Genomic DNA, 24,284 nt, shown 5'->3' on the forward strand with positions numbered 1-24,284 from the left:
TCACTGATTTCTCCAGGGCTCTGTGCTGGGAGTTATACCCAGTAACAAACGCCCACTCAAATCTCTCTTTATTGGATACCCTCAAGGGCTTATCTGCCAGTAAGTCTGCTCTTTCAACTTTCTCTATATCCTCCATTGCTTTCTCTAACCGAATAGTCTCGTAACCACTCCTTTCAAATCTACCTCTCAGTTCCTGAGCCTGGTTCTGGTAGACCTCGGCCTTAGAGCAGTTTCTCTTAAGTCTCTTCAGTTGCCCATAGGGGATAGAATCCAACCAATTGTGATGGTGACAGCTCCCGGCATGTATATACGACAAGGAATCTGTTTCCTTAGTGTAAGTACTAGTGGATAGAACATTATCTTCCACATGCAGACTTAAATCTAAAAAATTTACATTAACCTTACTCACAGAGAAGGAAAGTTCTATATTGAGATCATTGGCGTTTAAATAGTTACAAAAGGACTCTAACTGTGTAGAGTCCCTCTTCCAGATAAACAAAATGTCGTCGATATAGCGTTTCCAGGACACCAGGTTTGCTCCAAATGGGTGGCCCTCATAAACAAAGTCCGATTCCCATTTGCCCATAAAAATGTTCGCATAAAAATGGTTGGATTGAGGGTATCCAATAAAGAGAGATTTGAGTGGGCGTTTGTTACTGGGTATAACTCCCAGCACAGAGCCCTGGAGAAATCAGTGAGACGTAACTGGAAGATCTTGAAAAAGGATCCTGTTTTGGGGTGTTTATTACCTGCCCACCCAACCTTTATATATAACAAGGCCCCAAATCTAAAAAATGCTTTGGTGAACAGCTATATACCGCCCAAAAAAAGAGAAGGCAGGGTTTTAACTCAAGGTTTCCACCGGTGTGGAATGTGTATCTGTTGTAGAGAAGTACCAAGTGATGGGACCAAAAAACTTGAGTCTGTGTGTATTAATGGTAAAAGTGTCAGGATTAAGGATTTTATTACATGCAATGTCAAAAATGTTATTTATTTTATCGAATGCAGTTGTCACCTTTATTATATAGGTCGTACCACTAGACCCCTTAAGACACGTTTAAGTGAGCACTGCAGGAATATTAAGAAAAGTTTGGAGTCCCATGCTTTGTCGAACCATTTTAAAATGCACCACAAGAGCTCTACAAGAGGGATAGTTAGGTTTGGAGCAATTAGGGTGGTGAAATGTGGGCCGCGGCATCGGGACATCACTACACTATTAGCCAAAAATGAGATGCAGTGCATTTATGAATTTAATACTTTACATCCTATGGGTCTTAACAGTGACTTTGAGCTGAAGTGGTTCATGTAGGGTTTTTAATTAGGTCACTTTTAATTAGGTTATTTATGTATCTATACTGTATTTTAGACTGTATTTTTGTGTTTTACTCTTTGCATTTTTTATTATAGAATCATTGTATCCACTTCATTGACTACATATTATTGTGATGTGCATTAGTTATTTGTAGTCATTTGCTTATGGGGTAACCACGGCAACGTCTATTGGGACCTGGATAAAACACACTTCCGGGAGATTACCCGTGCGGCCGGGACTTGGATATGACACTCTTCCGGGAGAGAGAACCTGTGCGGCCGGTTACCATGACGACATGACGGAGGCCGCCGCAGCCGGAAGTGACGTTCCGTCGGCGTCAGGTTACTATAGGAACAGCACCACGATCTCCGGAGGAGGGAACAAAGGAGTGGAGCCTCCGGTTGCCAAGGGAACCGGCAGCGTACGTGTATGACAACAGGTGAAACCTTTTAAAGGATTGTTCGTGATTGGCCATAGGAACATTTAAGAACCGGATGTTGTATGTGCAGCTATCATTCAGCCTTGAAAAAGACTCCAGGAATAGGAGTTGAAACGCGTCGGCGTACTCCATCTGCGGTCAGCCCCTTTGTTGGTCTACATTCCTAAGGACCAGAGGACTTTTCCAGCTCCTACCCGGGTGGACTTTGGAGATTAAAGAACTTGCTTGAGGACTTTTTTGAGTTCTCAAACTCTCTGGTAATTAGTTTGGACACCACCTTGTGGCTGTCACATTTGGATATTATCACTCTGCACATTTTTAATGTGATTGTCCATACTTCTTGTCTGTGTATACATGTTATTAAAATTACTGTACTGCACATGTGGTTTCCCTCTCCCCTCTATTTTTCATGCTACCATATTAAGAGGAGGAAGCGAGAGGAGCAAGAATAGGACTCTCACTGCGACTTTAAGGGTTGTATATATGTCTTTTATGTATACATTTTGCATGTAAGTACTTTGAATTTTTGTATGTAGGCGCCTGTGGGCATCCGTAGCCAAAACTTTCCTTGTTGCTGAGTTATTTACAGTGTTTTGGAGATACACTGCTCTTGACTGCGGGGACTATAGGCAGCCTTTCCTTAGACTGCGCGACACGCAGGACGACTAGACAGTTTTTCTGTTTCTTAGGATTTTGGTACCTACTGGTAATTCCTTTTCTCGTAGTCCGTAGAGGATGCTGGGCGCTCCCGCCTAGCGCTTCGTTTTCCTGCTAATTATTTGGTTCAGTACCACTCCGTTTAGTTGCGTACTGCATTGTTACTGGGTAAGTAATGTTTCAGCCGTTTGCTGATTAGTTCAAGCTAGTTGTCTTGACGTGCCTGTATGTGTGAGCTGGTATGAATCTCAGCACTGTGAGTGGGTTGGCTCTGATCTCTGCGTCTCTCCTGCCATTCTCAGGGGGGAAACGCTGTCTAACCAACCCTGTGTGTGTGTGTGTGTGTGGAGTGTTTGGGGTCTGCAGTCAGCTATGTCTAGGGACTCTGTATCATATGCAGCTGAGGACATGTCCTCTCAGGATGATGTCATTCCATGTAATCAGGATTGCACTGTTGAAGCGCAGATACCAGCAAGGGAGCCGGAGTGGTTATCCTTGATCAAAATTAATATTTCTCAGATTTCTGCTAGGGTTGCTCAGAATGAATCTGCAAATCGGGTTTTACAGAATTCTATGGCAGTTTGGTCTGATTCTGTTACCTCAGGGCCCCCACAAACGTGCTCTTGCCCAGATCATGCAAGACGACATGGATACTGACTCTGACATGGCAGACAGTGATGAGGACGTGCATCTCTTGCAAAGGGGGTGCAGTTGATGATAGAGGCTATTAGAGACGTGTTGAATATTACTGACACAACACCTGAACAGGTTGAGGAGGCTTACTTCACTGACAATAAGAAAGCCTCGCTAACCTTCCCTGCGTCCAGAGAATTAAATGCTATTTTTGAAAAAGCATGGGAAAATCCAGAGAAAAAATTCCAGATCCCTAGGAGGGTTCTGGTTGCTTTCCCCTTCCTTGAGTAGGATAGAAAGAAATGGGAAAACCCACCCATAGTGGACGCGTCTGTATCCAGACTCTCAAAAAAGGTGGTTTTACCTGTCCCAGGATCAACCGCCTTAAAGGAGCCGGCTGATCGCAAAATTGATACTACGATCAAATCCATATACATGGCTTCAGGGGCGATACTCCCTCCTACTATTGCCTGTGCATGGATTTCCAAAGCTATAGTAAATTGTCAGGCACGTTACTTGAGAAATTGGATACGTTAGATAAGAGTGACATTGAATTGTTTCTCCGTAACATTCAGGATTCTGCAGGTTTTATGGTGGAATCCATGAAAGACTTGGGTTCAATGGATGCAGGAATTTCTTCCATGTCAGTCTCGGCTCGTCGAGGACTGTGGCTGCGCCAGTGGTCTGCCGACACGGAATCCAGGAGAGGTGTGGAGACCCTACACAGGTCAGGCTCTCTTTGGGTAAGCATTGGATGCGTAGATCTCCACGGCTACAGTGGGTAAGTCCCATTTTCTTCCCTCAGCAGCTCCTGCTATGAAGAAACTTTTTTCTTCACCTGCATCTCAGTCCTTTCGGGTTTCTAAACCAGAAAAGTCCAAACCGGCCAACACCTTCTTTAGAGGGGGCCGAACAAAATCCAAGAAACCTGCTGAACAGAAGCTTCAGGTTCGGTCAGGCCCATTCTGAACTTAAAATCACTAAACCCCTTTCTGAGGGAGTTCAAGTTCAAAATGGAGTCTCTAAGGGCAGTGATATCAGGTCTGGAAGAGGGGTAATTCCTGGTATCCCTGGATATCAAGTATGCGTACCTCCACATTCCGATTTGGCTGCCGCATCAAGCTTATCTCCGATTCGCTCTGTTGGACTGTCATTTTCAGTTCCAGGCCCTACCATTCGGCCTCTCCACAGCACCAAGGGTTTTTACCAAGGTGATGGCGGAAATTATGTTTCTCCTCCGCAGGCAGGGGTGAACGTAATTCCGTGTCTGGAAAATCTGCTGATAAAGGCATTGTCCAAGGAGAAGCTGTTTCAGTCAATAGCTCTTACGACCCAACTTCTCAAGGAACATGGGCCCTCATTCCGAGTTGATCGGTCGCAATGCGAATGTAGCAGAGTTACACACGCTAAGCCGCCGCCTACTGGGAGTGTATCTTAGCTTCTTAAAAGTGCGACCGAAGTAATCGCAATATTGCGATCACAAACCTCGTAGCAGTTTTGGAGTAGCTTCAGACTTACTCTGCCTGTGCGATCAGTTCAGTGCTTGTCGTTCCTGGTTGACGTCACAAACACACCCAGCGTTCGCCCAGGCACTCCCACCGTTTCTCCGGCCACTCCTGCGTTTTTTCCGGAAACGGTAGCGTTTTCAGCCACACGCCCCTAAAACGCCGTGTTTCCGCCCAGTAACAACCCATTTCCTGTCAATCACATTACGATCGCCGGAGCGATGAAAAAGCCGTGAGTAAAATTACTTTCTACATAGCAAAGTTACTTGGCGCAGTCGCAGTGCGAACATTGCGCATGCGTACTAAGCGGATTTTCATTGCGATGCGATGAAAAATACCGAGCGAACAACTCGGAATGAGGGCCATGGTTGGATCCTGAATATCCCAAAATCACATTTGGAACCAACCAGGGGTTTGTCCTTTCTGGGAATGATCCTCGACATAGAGGTGCAGAGGATGTTTCTTCCAGAGGAAAAAGCGTTGGTGATACAATAATGGTCCAGGATGTCCTGAAGCCAGCCCGGGTGTTGGTTCATCAGTGCATTCGCCTTCTGGGGAAGATGGTAGCCTCTTACGAGGCTCTGCAGTATGGGAGGTTTCACGCTCCGTCCTTCCAACTGGATCTCATGGACAGGTGGTCGGGATCCCATCTACACATGCACCAGAGAATAAGTCTGTCGCCAAAGGCCAGGATTTCACTCCTCTGGTGGCTGCAATTACCTCACCTTCTGGAGGGCTGCAGGTTCGGGATTCAGGACTGGATCCTTCTAACCACGGATGCAAGTCTCCGGGGGTGGGGCGCAGTCACTCAAGGAGAAACCTTCTAAGGAAGGTGGTCAAGTCTGGAAACCGGCCTGCCGATAAACATTCTGGAACTAAGAGCCGTATACAACTGTCTTCTCCAAGCAGCCAATCAGAGATTTGAGAGTGGTCTCAATCTTGCGGTTTGCAGCATCCTTCAAGGAAGCTGCCCAAGGGACAGGTAAAACGATCTTACGTGACCGGTTAGAAACCGATGCATCAACTATCGGTGGGTTTTCCCAATTTTTACTATCATCCTGAGGAAACGGGAAGGAAATAGTAACCGTTTTGGGACCTGAAACTCCTTGTCAGGATTTACCAGGGTTGCTTCAAATAGGGAATTTAATTCCTTAGATGCAGGGAAAGTAGCTGAGGATTTCCTTTTCACATTAAAACAAGATTCCTCCTCGTCCTCTGATACCTTATCAGGGATGTGCAGGACATCTCTAATAGCTTCTATCAGGGCCTGTATACCCTGTGACAAAGCTGCATCTTCCCCCTCCCGAATCCACCTCACCCTCCTCCGGGTGTACCCTCCTCCTCGGTATCAGCCTGCATGATTAGGGCCAGAGTACGCTTCTGTGGACCCCAGTATCCTCGATGGACTACGAGAAAAGGATTTACTGGTAGTTAATTAAAATTCCATTTTTCTACTGGCAATAGTTTCAGCTGGGAGAGTATCAGAGTTAGGAGCTCTTTCCTGTCGCCCCTTTGCCTCCCCCCGCCTTCATCCCCCCCAGAAGCCTACTCTCGAGCTGATCTCCCTATCCCGGATAATGTCTTCTCATTCTACCCGCTCAGTCGGTCCCTTATGGGCAGCCCGCCGTGGTGCCTCAGCTGAACAACTCTATAAGGCAGCCATGTGGTCATCTATCAATACATTTCTAAGACATTATGCCTTTGATACCTTTGCCTCTCAGGATGCTTCTTTTGGGTCAAATCAGGAGCGTCCCATTCCTTAAATTCTGCTTTGGGACATCCCCATGCCAGTCCTGTAGATCAGCTGTGGCCCCTGAAGAAGAAAACAAGAGCTGTGGTAGATTTACCATGGTTAACTCTGTTTCTTCGAGGTCCACAGGGCACCCACCCTTACGCACCTAATATGAGAATCTTTCACTAACTCCTTCCTACTGGTATGGGAGAGTGTGTTGTGTTTTCTCATATGTAAAGGTCTTCCCTCCATCCTTCCTAATTCTGCTCCTGCCTTGGGCACCCCCTCCCAAAAAAAAAAACATAGCCCTGCCCCCTCACCTTATTGCAGAGCGCTGTGGAGGGTGTGAACATCCCCTTTGCACATGCAGAGATCAGCATAGCTGTGCTGAAGAGAACAGCAAAGCATTCTGTGACGTAATTTCGGGAGTTATGTCGGTGGTCATAAACTGCAAGTCACTCCCAGGGGGTCGCAGAAGGAATTCTGTTTTGCTCTTGTGCAGAATGGATTTCCTCCATTCTGGTGGGGGTGGGACACACAAAAGGACAGCATGATGTATGTGATGAAGAAAAGGTTGGCTTAGATCAGGGATGGGGAACCTTTTTTCTACAGAGGGCCATTTGGATATTTATAAAATCCTTCGGGGGCCATACAAAAATTCTAAACTTAAAAAATTACCCTGCCCCCCAGTAGGTATGCCCCTTAGAGGGCCAAAAAATGGGTGTGGCCAGTTAAAATGGGACGTGATACACATGCCCCCAATAGTGCGGTTCCAGATCCACAATTGCCCCCACAGTGACAGGTATACAGATGCCCCTCACAGTGCCAGGTATACAGATGCCCCTCACAGTGCCAGGTATACAGATGCCCCTCACAGTGCCAGGTATACAGATGCCCCTCACAGTGCCAGGTATACAGATGCCCCTCACAGTGCCAGGTATACAGATGCCCCCACAGTGCCAGGTATACAGTTGCCCCTCACAGTGACAGGTATACAGATGCCCCTCACAGTGCCAGGTATACAGATGCCCCTCACAGTGCCAGGTATACAGATGCCCCTCACAGTGCCAGGTATACAGATGCCCCTCACAGTGCCAGGTATATAGATGCCCCCCACAGTGCCAGGTATATAGATGCCCCCCACAGTGCCAGGTATATAGATGCCCCCCACAGTGCCAGGTATATAGATGCCCCCCACAGTGCCAGGTATATAGATGCCCCCCACAGTGCCAGGTATATAGATGCCCCCCACAGTGCCAGGTATACAGATGCCTCCCACAGTGCCAGGTATACAGATGCCCTGCCCCCCCTCCCCTCTGTGCTGCTTACCGTGCTGCTTTCGGCGGGACACGGAGGAGAGCGCGGCTATGTTGGGTGGCGGCGGCGGCATGTAGGACTTGAAACCAGCCGCCGGTTCGAGAGCCAATCAGAGCTCGCGGACCGGCAGCCGCGGCTTCTGATTGGCTGCCGGTCCGCGAGCTCTGATTGGCTTACGAACCGGCGGCTGGTTTCAAGTCATACACGCCGCTGCTCCCACCCGACAGCCGCGCTCTCCTCCCTGTTCTGACAGCTAAGACACGCTGCAGCCGGACTGAGCGGCAGCGTGTCTCACTGACTTCCTTGGCAGTGAAGCTGAACAGCGTCCATTCATTTACTTTGTTTTGCACAATCCACGTTTGTGTCCAAAGAAAATCATTTTGGGCATAAAGGGGGAGTTCAGTTGTCCAAGCTGCCCCAACCTCAGTGCTGCTGGATGGAGCAATTACGTTTTTGCTTTGTTTAGACGCAATTAGTTGTGGGGTCACACATTTCTGCTTGCAGCTCCCGGAGGTTGCAAACATAAATGTGCAAAAAGTCGTCAGTTTGGCCGGCCAAGCAGCATTTTACATGTTGTACCCATTACTTTAGATGTGTTTAACAGCTTTATGCAGCTAGACCCGGTCTGGGCACGGCATGCGCGAGAAATAAAACATTTGATTAACCCCCTCCGATTTCCCAGTTCTCAGAGCACACTTAACAGTCCAAGGTTTAGTGATATGTTGATGTAACCCTCTGTGCTGAATGGATATCACTAAAACCTGCACTGTTAGTGTGCCTTGATGACCAAGGTTGGGAATGCCAGCTCTAGAGGATAAAAGTAAAAATGTGGTGGTATTTTTTATTTATTTTTTAATCCATTGGGGGACACTCAGTGTTTGAGAATGTTGAATTTAATCCATTGGGGGACACTTATGCGCTTCAGTTCTCCTATTTAAGTAATAAACTTGAAGGTTCCTTATCCTTACTGGGAGCCTATGAGATATAAAAAAAAAAAGAAGTTTCAGTCTTAATATACATATACAGTTTGTTTGTTTGTTTTTTAAATTGCACACCTAAAGTTTCAATTGGGTAAATGTATGAAGCAGTGATAAAAGTGGAAAAGTTGCCCATGGCAACCAATCAGCTGCTCTGTATAATTTTGTAGTATGCAAATTCTAAATGTTACTTCAGTGCTGATTGGTTGCCATGGGCAACTTCTCCCTTATCACTGTTTCATACATTTACCCCAATGTTCCTAGATGGGTTTCAGACAAATATTACATTCAAGTATACATGTCCCATTTTTCATTCATTCGTTAAATCCGTTTCTTTGAATCTATTAGGGGACAATAAGCGCCAACCCACCTCCTTGTTTGAGGGTTTATTTTTAGAATTCTCTGGTTCTTTCCTGTAGGGATGGATGACAAAAATAAGAGTGGTTCCAGGATTGGGATTTAAAAGGTGGAAGTGCTTAAACAACCTACCTATTTTTAAAGTGTCAAAGTCCTAATGGCTTTTCCACCAGTGCTTCCCCAATTCAGAGAAAAGCTCTTACGTATACAAATCCTGCTCTTTCTGAATTACAAATATATTTTCTTGTTTTCCAGTAGAAATGCTTGAAAAATGCCTGAGAGAGACTAGTGTCGGTAATGAAGCCAGTGACTCTCCTGTTGAAGATGCTAGCAACCGGACAAAGTGTAAAAAGAAGGATTTTCCTGGGACAGAGAGTAAAAGACGAAAACCTGCCAAAGATAAAGGAGACTTTCATGAGGAGCATGATTTGCAACCACAGTGTGGAGATGGAGAGCATGCTCCATCAACACGTACAACCAGGGGGCACCGTTCTAGATCATCTCGGAGGAAGGCTAATGTTTCTCTCGAGCCTGATGTTGTTATTGAAGAAAAGATTACAGTTGGAGAGAGTAATTGTTTACTTAATTGTTATTAAAGTTAATGTCCCCGTGCCTATCACAGGTAGTTAGAATTTCTGTGTATCCCTGTTTAGGTCTATCTATTCCCATCTACTTTGTTGAGAGCTGCCTCCCCGAATTCTGTGTTGAGGCAACTTATGGCTCAGAAAATGTTCTGAAGATGTTTTATTGATGTAATTGTCTTTCATTAGATACAATATGGGAGGATGTTTTGTGGACAGAAAAATACCAGCCCCAGCATTCTGAGGACTTGATAGGAAATTCTGCTGCCGTCATGCGGTTGCACAGGTTTGTGCCTTATCAAGTCTCATCTTTTGCGTGAGGCAATCATTTATTGTTACTAGCTATGGTCACTGTGACACCTGGGTGAATGTGTAATGCTACAGTTGCCATAGTTTGTTTCCTTAGATGGCTGATTTGTTCATATGAATGTTTTGTTTTTTCTAGCTGGCTGAGGGATTGGAAGCACAGGGCAGAAAAGGAGGAGATAAGAAATCAGATTCAAAGCACAGGAAAAGACGAGAATGGTAATACTCAGTTGCTAACTGTAGGTACACTTCAGAATTGTGATGCACTGGCAGTACGCTGTTACTGTTATTTTTTTATTTTTTTTGTCAGATACGTGGAACCTTGGTGACTTCCATGACAGTGAGGATAGTGATGAAGAATCTCTGTGTAACACTGTGCTCATCACAGGGCCCCCTGGGGTGGGTAAAACGGCAGCTGTCTATGCCTGTGCACAGGAGTTAGGATTCAAGGTTGGTCTCTTCTGATGTGTCCTTAAGCCCCAGGCCAGTTTTCTGTATGTGGGTAACACACACTCCCTTTTTTTTCAGGTGTTTGAAGTAAACGCATCTTGTCAGCGTAGTGGGCGGCAAATCCTTGCTCAGCTTAAAGAAGCCACACAGTCTCACCAGGTGGATCAGCAGGGCGTAAACATACACAAACCTTGTTTCTTTACCAGCTACAGCACTGGCAAATCTCCTAGTGAGTATAGATCATGTGCACAGTAGCTGCTATATATGTAATATATTCTTTGTCATCCAATTGTTAGACATAGGTATGGAGGGAGGTAAGTACTTGCACTTATTTAAAAACATCCCCTTAATAGTTTCTCCCATGAGGAAATCACTCAGGCCTACAGCAGTTCTGAACAAGCTGCGTAAAGCAGCTTGTTCTATTGTCTTATTTTCTGTTCTTAAATTTATTGTTTTTTGTATTTGCTGCTACAGTAGTGGCTGTGTCTACGGTCTCAGTCTGGGAGAAGTTTGCAGTAAAGACCGTGGGCAGAGGGAAGCTGCCTCATGTGACTCATCTGCTGCCTTTTCCCAGATCTCATCAGAGAGACTACTGGAGAAATCAGGTCACTGCTCAAAGATAGTGACCTGTGCACATCTTTTGCTGATGGGCACTGTTAAGACTGTTCTCTAGATTTTCTCTCTCCTTGAATGGAGATTAACTAGTGGTTGCTTATAAGAGGTCAGCGCAGAGTTACACTGCACCTAGCAACCATGCAAATTAGGTGGCAACAGCAGTGCTAAATCTGTTTTATTTAGGAACATAGGGGGTTATGCTGGTCGGTCTAATGGACAGTGTCCATCTCTGGATGTGACATTGAGATTTCATATCCTTTCCAGCTAGAATCTCCTTTATGCCTGGCTTTACCTAAGTAAGGCAATCTGCACAGCCCAGGCAAAATCACTGGCCCTAAATCTCAGAGTTTACACTGCTGACTACTTTTCTTTGCAAAGTGTAGCACCACCTAAGGGGACTACATCCTTTTGTTGGGGATATTTACCCCAGACCAGGTGCGTAGGTGTGCCTGCTTAGTGCAGTCTGTCAAAACTTGTATATGTCTGACACAAGTAACTTTCGCATTAGAAATCTTTTTATGGGGTATCCTATTTTCTCCAGTAGCCTTGCAAGCGCCTAATTTTGACGCAGACCTACTCACAGGAGTACTCAACCTTTGTATTCCTCTGAGGAGCAAGGAAATAGCTGGGGGGGATTTTTACTTGTTTTATTCCTCTGTTTGAGACAGGGCAACCAAAGCCATAATTACTTTTAGCTTTGTCAATGAAAACATAAAGTATAAACTTAATGCTACTGTATGAATGCATGCCAATTTAAGAGATGAACGAAATGCCACGGTCTGGATCAGAAATGCCAAGGTCATACAGGCTGCATACTTTTTTTTTTTTTTGTCACTCCGTTCCAATGATTTCTTTCCAGTGATTCTTCTCAAAGAGTCTTCTTGCAAACCAACAGGATTATCATTCTAAAGAGTATTTCTCCTTCATCCACTAGGGGCCACTGGAGCGTAGTTACAATGGGGATATAGTAGGCAGTAATTGGGAGCTGGCACTTTAAAATTCTCAACCTGTGGCTAGCTCCTCCCCTACTATCTCCCCTCCAAGCCAGTCTTAGTATGTGCCCGATGTGAGCTGGTTCACTTGGGTTTAGCTGAAGAAATTTTTCTTTTTTCTTTATTATTTTATTTTTCTTTCTTACAGACTGGCAGCTCTGCCACTGCCAGTCTGCACCGTGGGAGCTGCCGGCGGGGTCCCATCGCAGCTGCGTGCGGCTAGGGATGGGCCCCGGCTGAGGGAGACACTGAGCTCTCCTGAGTCGGCGGACACCGCTGCGTGCGGCGCGTGTCGCGGCCACTCCATCCAGCAGAAGATTCCGGCAGCATGGCAGCGGTGAGTATCAAAAATGGCCGGACACCGCTGCGTGCGGCTCGTGTCGGGGCCACTCCATCAGAAGATGAGTACAAAAGGGACCGGACACCGCTGCGTGCGGCGTGTGTCGGAGCCTCGGGGTCGAGTTGGAGTACGCCTAAAGTGTGGTGAGTACAAACATCCCCCCTTGTCACTGATGTATGTTTTATCATGTGTTTGAAGTGCTTGCTTCGGCAGCACTAAATTGGAACGATATAGAGAAGTTTAGCAAAGCCCCTGCGCAGCATGAGCCCTGTGCAAGGATGACATGCAAATTCTTGAAGCGTTCCATATAATCCTGACCAGAATTAAACAGTTTCAGTTTTCAACATAGGTATGGTCCCCTATACTCCAGTCATAGAAGGCTGGAGTGCATCAAAGGCGCTTAATAATTTGAACTTGGCGCCATTATATGGGGGGCGGAGCTTCAGCCCGCTCTGTAAGCGGGCTCAGCGCTCTTCACTACCCGGCTGCAGAAGGCAGCCGGGGGATACACAGTGAGAATAGAAGCTGTATGCCAGAGTCTAAGGAGCATACTTAGCACATTATTATTTGCAAAAGTGAGTCATTATTGCTCACACAGCTAGGCTCCAGACTCTGGCACACAAGGTCACATGGGACTCGGTGCATGAAACGCTCCCCGGCCACAGCTTACAAGCGGCCGGGGAGATACAGGGCGCTTCCCGCTTATGGTAGAGCAGGTTTAAATTTGGCGCCGAAGCGGAGGGGGCGGAGCTAACTCCCGCTCTGTTCGGCGGGCTAAGCGCACTCCGTCCCCCGGCCGCTACAGGACACGCCGCTGCACTGTCACACCGCTCCCCGGCCGCTGCAAGCTCCCTTCCCTCTCCGGGCTGTTCAGGGAGGATAAAGGTAGGATGTGGGGGTGAAGGCTATTCCCGCTTTGCTCAGCGGGCTCCCGGCGGCGGATCGCAGCGTTCACTGCCTCTAGACACAAATCCTGTCTCAGGGGGGGTTTTTAAATTTTCTGTGCAGGGAGTTGCTGACATTCCTCCCTGCAGGAGAGTCCTCTGACAGGCATTTCATACAGGAGCCTGCTCTATTACAGGAGCTGGGGCTCATCTCATAATGATTCAAAAATGTGCACAATTTATTTACCATACATATACTACAGTATTTATCTACCCTAATGGGTTCACATACAGGGTTGGATTCACTGTGGGTGTGTATATATATATATATATATAGATGTGTATGTATGAATATATATATATATAGATGTGTGGAGGTATGTATATAGATATATGCATACAATGCCGTATATAGGGCAGTGCGGATGGTGTGGTGGTTGGCGTTGCTGCCTTGCGGCATGGAGGGCGTGGGTCTGGTTCCTACCAGTGCCCTACTTTTGTGTAGTTTGTACAGAGGTGTCCACATACATCTTTAAGATAAAACAAACCACTTCCGCAATGTTTTCTAATAACAAAATACCTCCTTGCCACATAACAATTTCCCCCATCTTTTCTCACAGTCTGGTCACCATTTTGAAAAGCCAGCGGAACCTCCGAGAAACATCTGGTGCACCTAAATTTAGCGGTACACTACATACAGTGTGGTCTTCCCTTTATTATTCCTTGGCTAGTTACTAATGCTATTTGTAATTTGGGGAATGCGTGTAAGGCATCAGACAAATAGCGCTGCGGCTCAGTACGCTAGTAGCGGGTATCTGTACAGGGGGACCAGGGTTTGAAAATAAAGAAACTTTAAGGGGAGCCCCTATAGCCTAGGGCTAAGACTCCTGTCCCACAGCGCAGCGCTACTGGTTCAGGTCTCCGCTGCTCCAGAAAGTTTATTTGATGTCGGTCACTATATATTATAGTGCAGACTTTACATATGGCTGTGTTTCTTTAACCCACCTTTTCTCCTCTCACCTGGGATAGTTAAAGAATTCCCTCTTAGGTGTGAAGTATGCGGTGGAGCCATCTGCAGAGCCCTCCACGCGCCTGCAGGACACTCCTGTTGAACAGCTCAGATTATACAGGTAATGTCACTATTAACCAGAGATCTTGTACGTCATTTCACCTCTCCAGGTTTCTAAAGGAACCTTGCTAACCTTCCAGGTTACAATACTAATGATGTCTGTTTTCTGTGGAGTCTGAACCAGTGTCTCAGAATATCCAGGTGCATTATACAGCAGTTCGTCTGGTACTGCAGGTAAAGGAGGCGGACACGTCAAGTCCATCAGGGTTCGACGCCAATGACGAAATGACAGCGACTGGCCCAGTCTCGGATGAGCTGGGCAGGCTCCGGTAGGCGGCCGTCAGACACCCGAACACACAAAATCAGGTATCAAACAATGTTTGTTTTCCCTACCCTCTTCCCACAGTCGTCAGGAGATGGTATCAGAACCTTTCTAGGATATACCCCTCGATGTACCGCCGGTCCAACAAGCTGCCGTTTTCCTGAGCAACCTTGTTCAGGGACCCATCGAAGACATATACGGCAGCATGTTTCTACCTTGTCCGGAACAGGTAGGTTGTGGAACAATTGTCCTCTAGGTTACAGGATGTTTCACATCAGGATCAATTGATACTTTGGTACAGGTCCGAATCACGATTCTGCTCTATGATCTTTGAAGGTCACCACGTCTGCAGACTCGGACCCTGCATTTTCGCTTGGGCTGTCTTAAACCGTCGACCTCTGGGGCTGCGACTGTGACAGGTGAACATGTAATCCTACGGGGCAGATGGTTCAGGGGAAGGAACTTTCTGCAGGATTTCTTGAACCATTGGAGGTAAGTCCACTTTGCTTTCTCCTAATACTGCCCCAGCTCCAAGACAGACCGTTACCGGTCTTTCCTTTAGATTTTTCCGTGACCCTTCGGAAACTTTCGACTCCACACGGGCGATATTTCAGTCGCCAGGGGATCTCAAAAAAAAAAAAAAAAAAAAAAAAAAAGAGCTGAAGCAGAGGTTCAGCATCATCCTTATAAACCCACTACAGGTCAGACTTTCCTACCACCTGGAGGGTCCCAGGGTAGGCGCAGGTCGGTGGTCCTATGGGAAGAACTGAGAAGGCTGGGGCAAACTAGATTTCGGAACAACCATCTCAGGAGTCCCTCGGCAGGGGGCGGCCGATTTACGATGACAAGAGTCATACTGCAGGCGGCGCTCCATATGCTTCTAACCGCAAAGAGTGTTGATCCCTGTTTTTCACATATCATTTGAATCGGGACAGTTCTCAGGCCTTTGTTTTCTTCTCACGTTCCGAAGCCAGTTGGCTCGGCCAGACCTATTCTGGCCTTACAATCCTTTCAGTCTGTGATTGCTTTTTTTTTTTTGAACAAGAAAGGGAGTTTTTACGTGTCCCTTGTCTTCAGAGATGCCTGTTTACTGATTTCAGTTGGACGGGCTTTTCTCAGATTCACATTACAGGATTCTCATTTTCACTGTCAGTCCTTTCCTCTCGGTATCTCTTCCGCTCCCACAGAGTTCAGGAAGATCACAGAATAACTCTTTCAAGGGCAGAAGGTGACGTTGGTTCCCTAAATGGACAATCTACTGCTGCTTTCCCACTCTGTACATTAGGTGGCTTCTGAATATCCGGAGGATCCAGGAGCTTATGGTTCAACACAGATCCAATTTATGCTCCTCATAGACGTTTCTCAACTTGGTCCGTCAGAGGATTTTTCCTTCCTCGGCACCAGGTACTCTATTCCTTCAGTCAAGTTGCGACGCAAGGAGTGGTCGCCTCCATTCCTCTCTGAGCGGGGGACAACATTCCTCTCTGAACGGGGGACAACATCCCTCTCTGAGCGGGGGACAACAATCTTCTTTCCGGGTCAAGCCACCAGGTCAGACTCCCGGGGGAGAAAACATTCCCCGGAGTTTTGTCAGCTGGTCCGCTGTGGGCGGAGATTTCGGATCGACCTCAGGGCGTTCTGACTGACTTTTTAACCCTTTACTACTCTCGGGCGTGAGCTCGGGCAGTAGCCGAGGAGGCCCTCAGGGCTCCGGGGAGTTTTCTGGTTATTCTATCCGGCCTCCCTTTTTAATTTCTACCTCCGGTTCGGTAACACAGGAGGGGATTATGCGTGCTAGTCCTCTCGGTGGCTCTGGTTGGGCCACAGATGTCTTGAAGATACAGATACACCTGTTGTCAGTAGAGGAGCCTATGCTACTACCTCGACTGGACTGTCCACTTCAACAACTTTTCCTTGTTCAATCTTACACTGGTTCCGTGTAACCGTGTGACTGTTCACGAGACCTCAGAAGGGAGTAGTTCCCTAGGTTGGTTAGGCCTACCGGGCCCCGATTTCAGAAGTCTGTTACCTCTTCTCGCTTTTGCCACTTTTGGAAAACTGTATCGGACATAATAAGCATAAAAGGGGTTTTCCCCTTCTTTCAGTTACCATTCAGCCGTCATCTTTGGTTTCTCTGGGAGGTTTTGCTCCGCTGCGCTTCATACCACACTGACCTGAATTTTAGGTCTCTGTTTTTTTCGGTTTTCTTCCAAAAGAGATTAGCCTAGCGGCCGTAGGTTCGGCCTCTTTTTCAGGGAGTGCTCTATGGCATCTCCCCCGGCTGAGTTTCGGTCTCAGCGGTCGTTTCTTCCTGAGGGGATGTCCATTTTTCCGACAAATCTGACACTAGTGTTTTTTGGTCCTCTTTGAATGTTGTCATGGCTCGCCGACTCTCCCTACAGAGGTCTTCGGCTATTCGACAAAGTGTTTTCTTCTTGGTGCTGTACAATGCTCCCGTGCTAAATAGCCGGGGTCCCAACATACGCTGGGCCGTTGGATACATCTAACCATCAGACAGTCTTCTTGGAGGTTGCTAGGGAGCCTCCGTATTCCATTTCAGCGCACTTAACGCGCGTGGTAAGACCTTTGTGGGCGGCTGCCCGTGGGGTCTCCATAAATAGTTTGTCGGGCGGCTACTTGGTCGGACTGACATTCCTATTGTCAAATTCTACAAGTTTGACACTTTTGCGGCCTCTGCATCACAATTTGGCCGAGCAGTTTTTACAGGACTCGCAGCGCTCTCCCGCCCGTTTTTGGGAGCTCTGGGACGTCCCCATTGTAACTACGCTCCAGTGGCCCCTAGTGGATGAAGGAGAAAACAGGATTTTGGTACTTACCGATAAATCCCTTTCTCCGATTCCACAGGGGCCACTGGACGCCCGCCCAGCGCTGTTCCTCCTTGTTTTTTGCTTAACGGTTTGCAGATCACCATATGACTGCTTGTTGAGTTCAGGCTAGCCTGGTTTTTTGTCAGGTTCTGTTCCAGGTTTAGTTTGGGTTATCCTGGTTTACAGGGCGTCATTAACCTCCTCTACCTTAAGGTTTGTTTATTCCATCTCTCATCGGGCACAGTTTTACGTAGACTGGCTTGGAGGGGAGATAGTAGGGGAGGAGCTAGCCACAGGTTGAGAATTTTAAAGTGCCAGCTCCCAATTACTGCCTACTATATCCCCATTGTAACTACGCTCCAGTGGCCCCTGTGGAATCGGAGAAAGGGATTTATCGGTAAGTACCAAAATCCTGTTTTCAGTTCTGTTGTGTGAAGGTTCTGTGAAAAAATTCTTTTAATTTTTGAACTAGCTCAATGTGCATGTTTTTCACTTGACCACGTTCCAAATCTAGATTTTCAGTGAATAGAACTAGTCTGTCTACTGCTTATCTATACATATCATCTGTTCCCCTTAGACACATTAGTCGTATTTGTTTATGGTGGTGGGTCTACTACATCAATAAGTCTGTCTGGACAATTGTAACAATAGATGGAAGCTTTCAGAGTTGGGAGTTATAACTACAGTGTTGCACTTCCTGTCTGTATACTAGAGCTGAGAGCACTCTGTCTGTTAATGCCAGGATTGGGGAGATCTAGGCATAAAAAAAAAAAAAAACACATTTCTCTAGCTTTCCTAATGCTTTTTGCAGTATCGTGTTGTGGCCGGGTACCAGTCGCAATGCCGGTTCTACCCATTAGGTTAATTTCTCTATCGTCCTAGTGGATGCTGGGGTTCCTGAAAGGACCATGGGGAATAGCGGCTCCGCAGGAGACAGGGCACAAAAGTTAAGCTTTCCGATCAGGTGGTGTGCACTGGCTCCTCCCCCTATGACCCTCCTCCAAGCCTCAGTTAGATTTTTGTGCCCGGCCGAGAAGGGTGCAATCTAGGTGGCTCTCCTAAAGAGCTGCTTAGAGAAAGTTTAGCTTAGGTTTTTTATTTTACAGTGAGTCCTGCTGGCAACAGGATCACTGCAACGAGGGACTTAGGGGAGAAGAAGTGAACTCACCTGCGTGCAGGATGGATTGGCTTCTTGGCTACTGGACATCAGCTCCAGAGGGACGATCACAGGTACAGCCTGGATGGTCACCGGAGCCTCGCCGCCGGCCCCCTTGCAGATGCTGAAACATGAAGAGGTCCAGAATCGGCGGCAGAAGACTCCTCAGTCTTCTAAAGGTAGCGCACAGCACTGCAGCTGTGCGCCATTTTCCTCTCAGCACACTTCACACGGCAGTCACTGAGGGTGCAGGGCGCTGGGAGGGGAGCGCCCTGGGAGGCAAATGAAAACCTATTTGGCTAAAAAATACCTCACATATAGCCTCCGGGGGCTATATGGAGATATTTAACCCCTGCCAGAATACACTAAAGAGCGGGAGACGAGCCCACCGAAAAAGGGGCGGGGCCTATCTCCTCAGCACACAGCGCCATTTTCCTTACACAGCTCCGCTGGTCAGGACGGCTCCCAGGTCTCTCCCCTGCACTGCACTACAGAAACAGGGTAAAACAAGAGAGGGGGGGCAAAATAGTGGCAAAAATTATATTATAAAAGCAGCTATACAGGGAGCACTTATTATAAGGCTATCCCTGTCATATATAGCGCTTTTGGTGTGTGCTGGCAAACTCTCCCTCTGTCTCCCCAAAGGGCTAGTGGGGTCCTGTCTTCGTTAAGAGCATTCCCTGTGTGTCTGCTGTGTGTCGGTACGTGTGTGTCGACATGTATGAGGACGATATTGGTGTGGAGGCGGAGCAATTGCCAAATATGGGGATGTCACCTCCTAGGGGGTCGACACCAGAATGGATGCCTTTATTTATGGAATTACGGGATAGTGTCAACACGCTAAAGCAGTCGTTTGACGACATGAGACGGCCGGACAATCAGTTAGTGCCTGTCCAGGCGCCTCAAACACCGTCAGGGGCTGTAAAACGCCCTTTGCCTCAGTCGGTCGACACAGACCCAGACACAGGCACTGATTCCAGTGGCGACGGTGACGAATCAACCGTATTTTCCAGTAGGGCCACACGTTATATGATTTTGGCAATGAAGGAGGCGTTACATTTAGCTGATACTACAGGTACCACTAAACAGGGTATTATGTGGGGTGTGAAAAAACTACCTATAGTTTTTCCTGAATCAGAAGAACTAAATGATGTATGTGATGAAGCGTGGGTTGCCCCCGATAAAAAGATGCTAATTTCAAAGAAGTTATTGGCTTTATACCCTTTCCCGCCAGAGGTTAGGGCGCGCTGGGAAACACCTCCTAGGGTGGACAAGGCGCTCACACGCTTATCTAAACAAGTGGCGTTCCCCTCTCCTGAGACGGCCGCACTTAAAGATCCAGCAGATAGGAGGATGGAAAATATCCAAAAAAGTATATACACACATACAGGTGTTATACTACGACCAGCTATAGCGACAGCCTGGATGTGCAGTGCTGGAGTAGCTTGGTCAGAGTCCCTGATTGAAAATATTGATACCCTGGATAGGGACAATGTTTTACTGTCTTTAGAGCAAATAAAGGATGCATTTCTTTATATGCGTGATGCACAGAGGGATATCTGCACACTGGCATCACGGGTAAGTGCTATGTCCATTTCGGCCAGAAGAAGTTTATGGACGCGACAGTGGTCAGGCGATGCGGACTCAAAACGGCATATGGAAGTTTTGCCGTATAAAGGGGAGGAGTTATTTGGAGTCTGTCTATCAGATTTGGTGGCCACGGCTACAGCCGGGAAATCCACCTTTTTACCTCAAGCTACTCCCCAACAGAAAAAGACACCGACTTTTCAACCGCAGCCCTTTCGTTCCTTTAAAAACAAGAGAGCAAAGGGATATTCATATCTGCCACGAGGCAGAGGAAGGGGGAAGAGACACCAACAGGCAGCTCCTTCCCAGGAACAGAAGCCCTCCCCCGCTTCTACAAAAGCCTCAGCATGACGCTGGGGCTTCTCAAGCGGACTCGGGGGCGGTGGGCGGTCGTCTCAAGAATTTCAGCGCGCAGTGGGCTCACTCGCAGGTAGATCCCTGGATCCTGCAGATAATATCTCAGGGGTACAGGTTGGAACTAGAGACAGATCCGCCTCGCCGTTTCCTGAAGTCTGCTTTACCAACGTCCCCCTCCGAAAGGGAGACGGTTTTGGAAGCCATTCACAAGCTGTACTCTCAGCAGGTGATAGTCAAGGTACCTCTTCTACAACAGGGAAAGGGGTATTATTCCACTCTATTTGTGGTACCGAAGCCGGACGGCTCGGTAAGACCTATTCTAAATCTGAAGTCCTTGAACCTGTACATAAAGAAGTTCAAGTTCAAAATGGAGTCACTCAGAGCAGTGATAGCGAACCTGGAAGAAGGGGACTTTATGGTGTCCTTGGACATCAAGGATGCGTACCTCCACGTTCCAATTTACCCCTCACACCAGGGGTACCTCAGTTTCGTTGTACAAAACTGTCACTATCAGTTTCAGACGCTGCCGTTCGGATTGTCCAAGGCACCTCGGGTCTTTACAAAGGTAATGGCCGAGATGATGATTCTTCTTCGAAGAAAAGGCGTATTAATTATCCCATACTTGGACGATCTCCTAATAAGGGCAAGGTCCAGAGAACAGCTAGAGAGGGGATTAGCACTGTCTCAAGAAGTGCTAAAACAGCACGGCTGGATTCTGAATATTCCAAAATCCCAGTTAATGCCGACAACTCGTCTGCTGTTCCTAGGGATGATTCTGGACACGGTTCAGAAAAAGGTTTTTCTCCCGGAGGAAAAAGCCAAGGAGTTATCCGAGCTTGTCAGGAACCTCCTAAAACCAGGAAAGGTGTCTGTACATCAATGCACAAGAGTCCTGGGAAAAATGGTGGCTTCTTACGAAGCAATTCCATTCGGCAGATTCCATGCACGAATTTTCCAGAGGGATCTGTTGGACAAATGGTCAGGGTCGCATCTTCAGATGCACCAGCGGATAACCCTGTCTCCAAGGACAAGGGTATCTCTTCTGTGGTGGTTGCAGAGTGCTCATCTATTGGAGGGCCGCAGATTCGGCATACAGGATTGGATCCTGGTGACCACGGACGCCAGCCTGAGAGGCTGGGGAGCAGTCACACAAGGAAGAAACTTCCAGGGAGTGTGGACGAGCCTGGAAACGTCTCTTCACATAAACATTCTGGAACTAAGAGCAATCTACAATGCTCTAAGCCAGGCAGAACCTCTGCTTCAAGGAAAACCGGTGTTGATCCAGTCGGACAACATCACGGCAGTCGCCCATGTAAACAGACAGGGCGGCACAAGAAGCAGGAGTGCAATGGCAGAAGCTGCAAGGATTCTTCGCTGGGCAGAGAATCATGTGATAGCACTGTCAGCAGTGTTCATCCCGGGAGTGGACAACTGGGAAGCAGACTTCCTCAGCAGACACGACCTTCACCCGGGAGAGTGGGGACTTCATCCGGAAGTCTTCCACATGCTGGTAACCCGTTGGGAAAGACCAATGGTGGACATGATGGCGTCTCGCCTCAACAAAAAACTGGACAGGTATTGCGCCAGGTCAAGAGATCCGCAGGCAATAGCTGTGGACGCGCTGGTAACGCCTTGGGTGTACCAGTCGGTGTATGTGTTTCCTCCTCTGCCTCTCATACCAAAAGTATTGAGAATTATACGGCAAAGAGGCGTAAGAACGATACTAGTGGTTCCGGATTGGCCAAGAAGGACTTGGTACCCGGAACTTCAAGAGATGATCACGGAAGATCCGTGGCCTCTACCTCTAAGGAGGGACTTGCTTCAGCAGGGTCCCTGTCTGTTTCAAGACTTACCGCGGCTGCGTTTGACGGCATGGCGGTTGAACGCCGGATCCTAAAGGAAAAAGGCATGCCGGAAGAAGTCATTCCTACTTTGATTAAAGCAAGGAAGGAAGTAACCGTGCAACACTATCACCGCATTTGGCGAAGATATGTTGCGTGGTGCGAGGATCGGAGTGCTCCGACGGAGGAATTTCAACTGGGTCGATTCCTACATTTCCTGCAATCAGGATTGTCTATGGGTCTCAAATTGGGATCTATTAAGGTTCAAATTTCGGCCCTGTCGATTTTCTTTCAAAAAGAATTGGCTTCAGTTCCTGAAGTCCAGACTTTTGTTAAGGGAGTGCTGCATATACAGCCTCCTGTGGTGCCTCCAGTGGCACCGTGGGATCTCAATGTGGTTTTGGAATTTCTAAAATCTCATTGGTTTGAACCACTAAAAAAGGTGGATTTAAAATATCTCACATGGAAAGTGACCATGTTACTAGCCCTGGCTAGTTGTTTATATTGTATGCACCCAACAAGATGGGTGCTCCTGCGTCTAAGCAGACGATTGCTCGTTGGATCTGTAGCACAATCCAACTTGCACATTCTGTGGCAGGCCTGCCACAGCCTAAATCTGTAAAGGCCCACTCCACAAGGAAGGTGGGCTCATCTTGGGCGGCTGCCCGAGGGGTCTCGGCATTACAACTTTGCCGAGCAGCTACGTGGTCAGGGGAGAACACGTTTGTAAAATTTTACAAATTTGATACTCTGGCTAAGGAGGACCTGGAGTTCTCTCATTCGGTGCTGCAGAGTCATCCGCACTCTCCCGCCCGTTTGGGAGCTTTGGTATAATCCCCATGGTCCTTTCAGGAACCCCAGCATCCACTAGGACGATAGAGGAAAATAAGAATTTACTTACCGATAATTCTATTTCTCGGAGTCCGTAGTGGATGCTGGGCGCCCATCCCAAGTGCGGATTATCTGCAATAATTGTACATAGTTATTGTTAACTAATTCGGGTTATTGTTTAGGAAGCCATCTTTCAGAGGCTCCTCTGTTATCATACTGTTAACTGGGTTTGATCACAAGTTGTACGGTGTGATTGGTGTGGCTGGTATGAGTCTTACCCGGGATTCAAAATTCCTCCCTTATTGTGTACGCTCGTCCGGGCACAGTACCTAACTGAGGCTTGGAGGAGGGTCATAGGGGGAGGAGCCAGTGCACACCACCTGATCGGAAAGCTTAACTTTTGTGCCCTGTCTCCTGCGGAGCCGCTATTCCCCATGGTCCTTTCAGGAACCCCAGCATCCACTACGGACTCCGAGAAATAGAATTATCGGTAAGTAAATTCTTATTTTTTCGTGCTGATGCGCCGCTGCACCGGACCATCTCCGGCATCAACACAGCCAGCCAACCCTGTGTGTGCTGCACATTGGGGACTGTGTACAAAGAGCTCTTGCAGCTGGGCGTTTAGTTCCATGGTTGTGTGCTAGCCGCTGGGACTTGTAGCTTAGCTCACCAGTGGTGGGGGGGGATGGAGGAGGAGGCGGTTGAATATGCCTGTCAGCCTGCAGTGGTGTTGAAAGACCGCTCACAGTAACCACCCCCCAGTGCTGAGATGGAACAGCAGCTGAGCGCTGCTGCCGAGACTGTGTATAGCAGCTGCAGCAGTTTGGATTGTTGGCACCAGGTGCTCTGCTCCAGGGTGGATCCCCAGCAGACCCAGGTGACAGGGCTGGGTAGAATATATGTAAAAACATACAGGAATAAATAAATGTTTAAGATAAGTATGTGTCAATAAAATAAAGTGTATGTGCAGCACTGAGTCAGGAAGCATTTCCTGAGCTGCAGTCCTGTTGTGTTTTAAGTTTGATTCTGTGTACAGACACAGTGTGTTACATTTTGACATTTGTAACGTTAAAAATATATTTAAAGGAAAATGCACTTATCCTTTACCCTGGTGGTCTGGGGGAAATCTGTAGCCCTTTGTTTCCCCAGCCCACTACCAGGGTACCAGAGTAACTTGTCCTGCACCCTGCTACAGC

At 47.5% G+C, this 24,284-nt stretch overlaps 1 protein-coding gene and 1 pseudogene across 3 annotated transcripts in view; both read left to right on the plus strand.

The window, feature by feature from the left end:
• Positions 1 to 24,284, plus strand: part of ATAD5 (ATPase family AAA domain containing 5) — a 359,161-nt gene that overhangs the window by 230,509 nt on the left and 104,368 nt on the right. For 2 of the 3 annotated variants that reach the window (XM_063960872.1, XM_063960875.1), the window contains exons 10-14: positions 9,185 to 9,499; positions 9,700 to 9,796; positions 9,956 to 10,035; positions 10,127 to 10,266; positions 10,345 to 10,495. In XM_063960872.1, the coding sequence (XP_063816942.1) occupies positions 9,185 to 9,499; positions 9,700 to 9,796; positions 9,956 to 10,035; positions 10,127 to 10,266; positions 10,345 to 10,495 (783 nt within the window). The remainder of the gene's footprint in view (positions 1 to 9,184; positions 9,500 to 9,699; positions 9,797 to 9,955; positions 10,036 to 10,126; positions 10,267 to 10,344; positions 10,496 to 24,284) is intronic. The other variant, XM_063960874.1, reaches the window with a different exon arrangement.
• Positions 12,411 to 12,526, plus strand: LOC134899973 (U6 spliceosomal RNA; annotated as a pseudogene).

This window comes from Pseudophryne corroboree, chromosome 3 (genome assembly GCF_028390025.1).
Source record: "Pseudophryne corroboree isolate aPseCor3 chromosome 3, aPseCor3.hap2, whole genome shotgun sequence".
Taxonomy (NCBI): Eukaryota; Metazoa; Chordata; class Amphibia; order Anura; family Myobatrachidae; genus Pseudophryne; species Pseudophryne corroboree.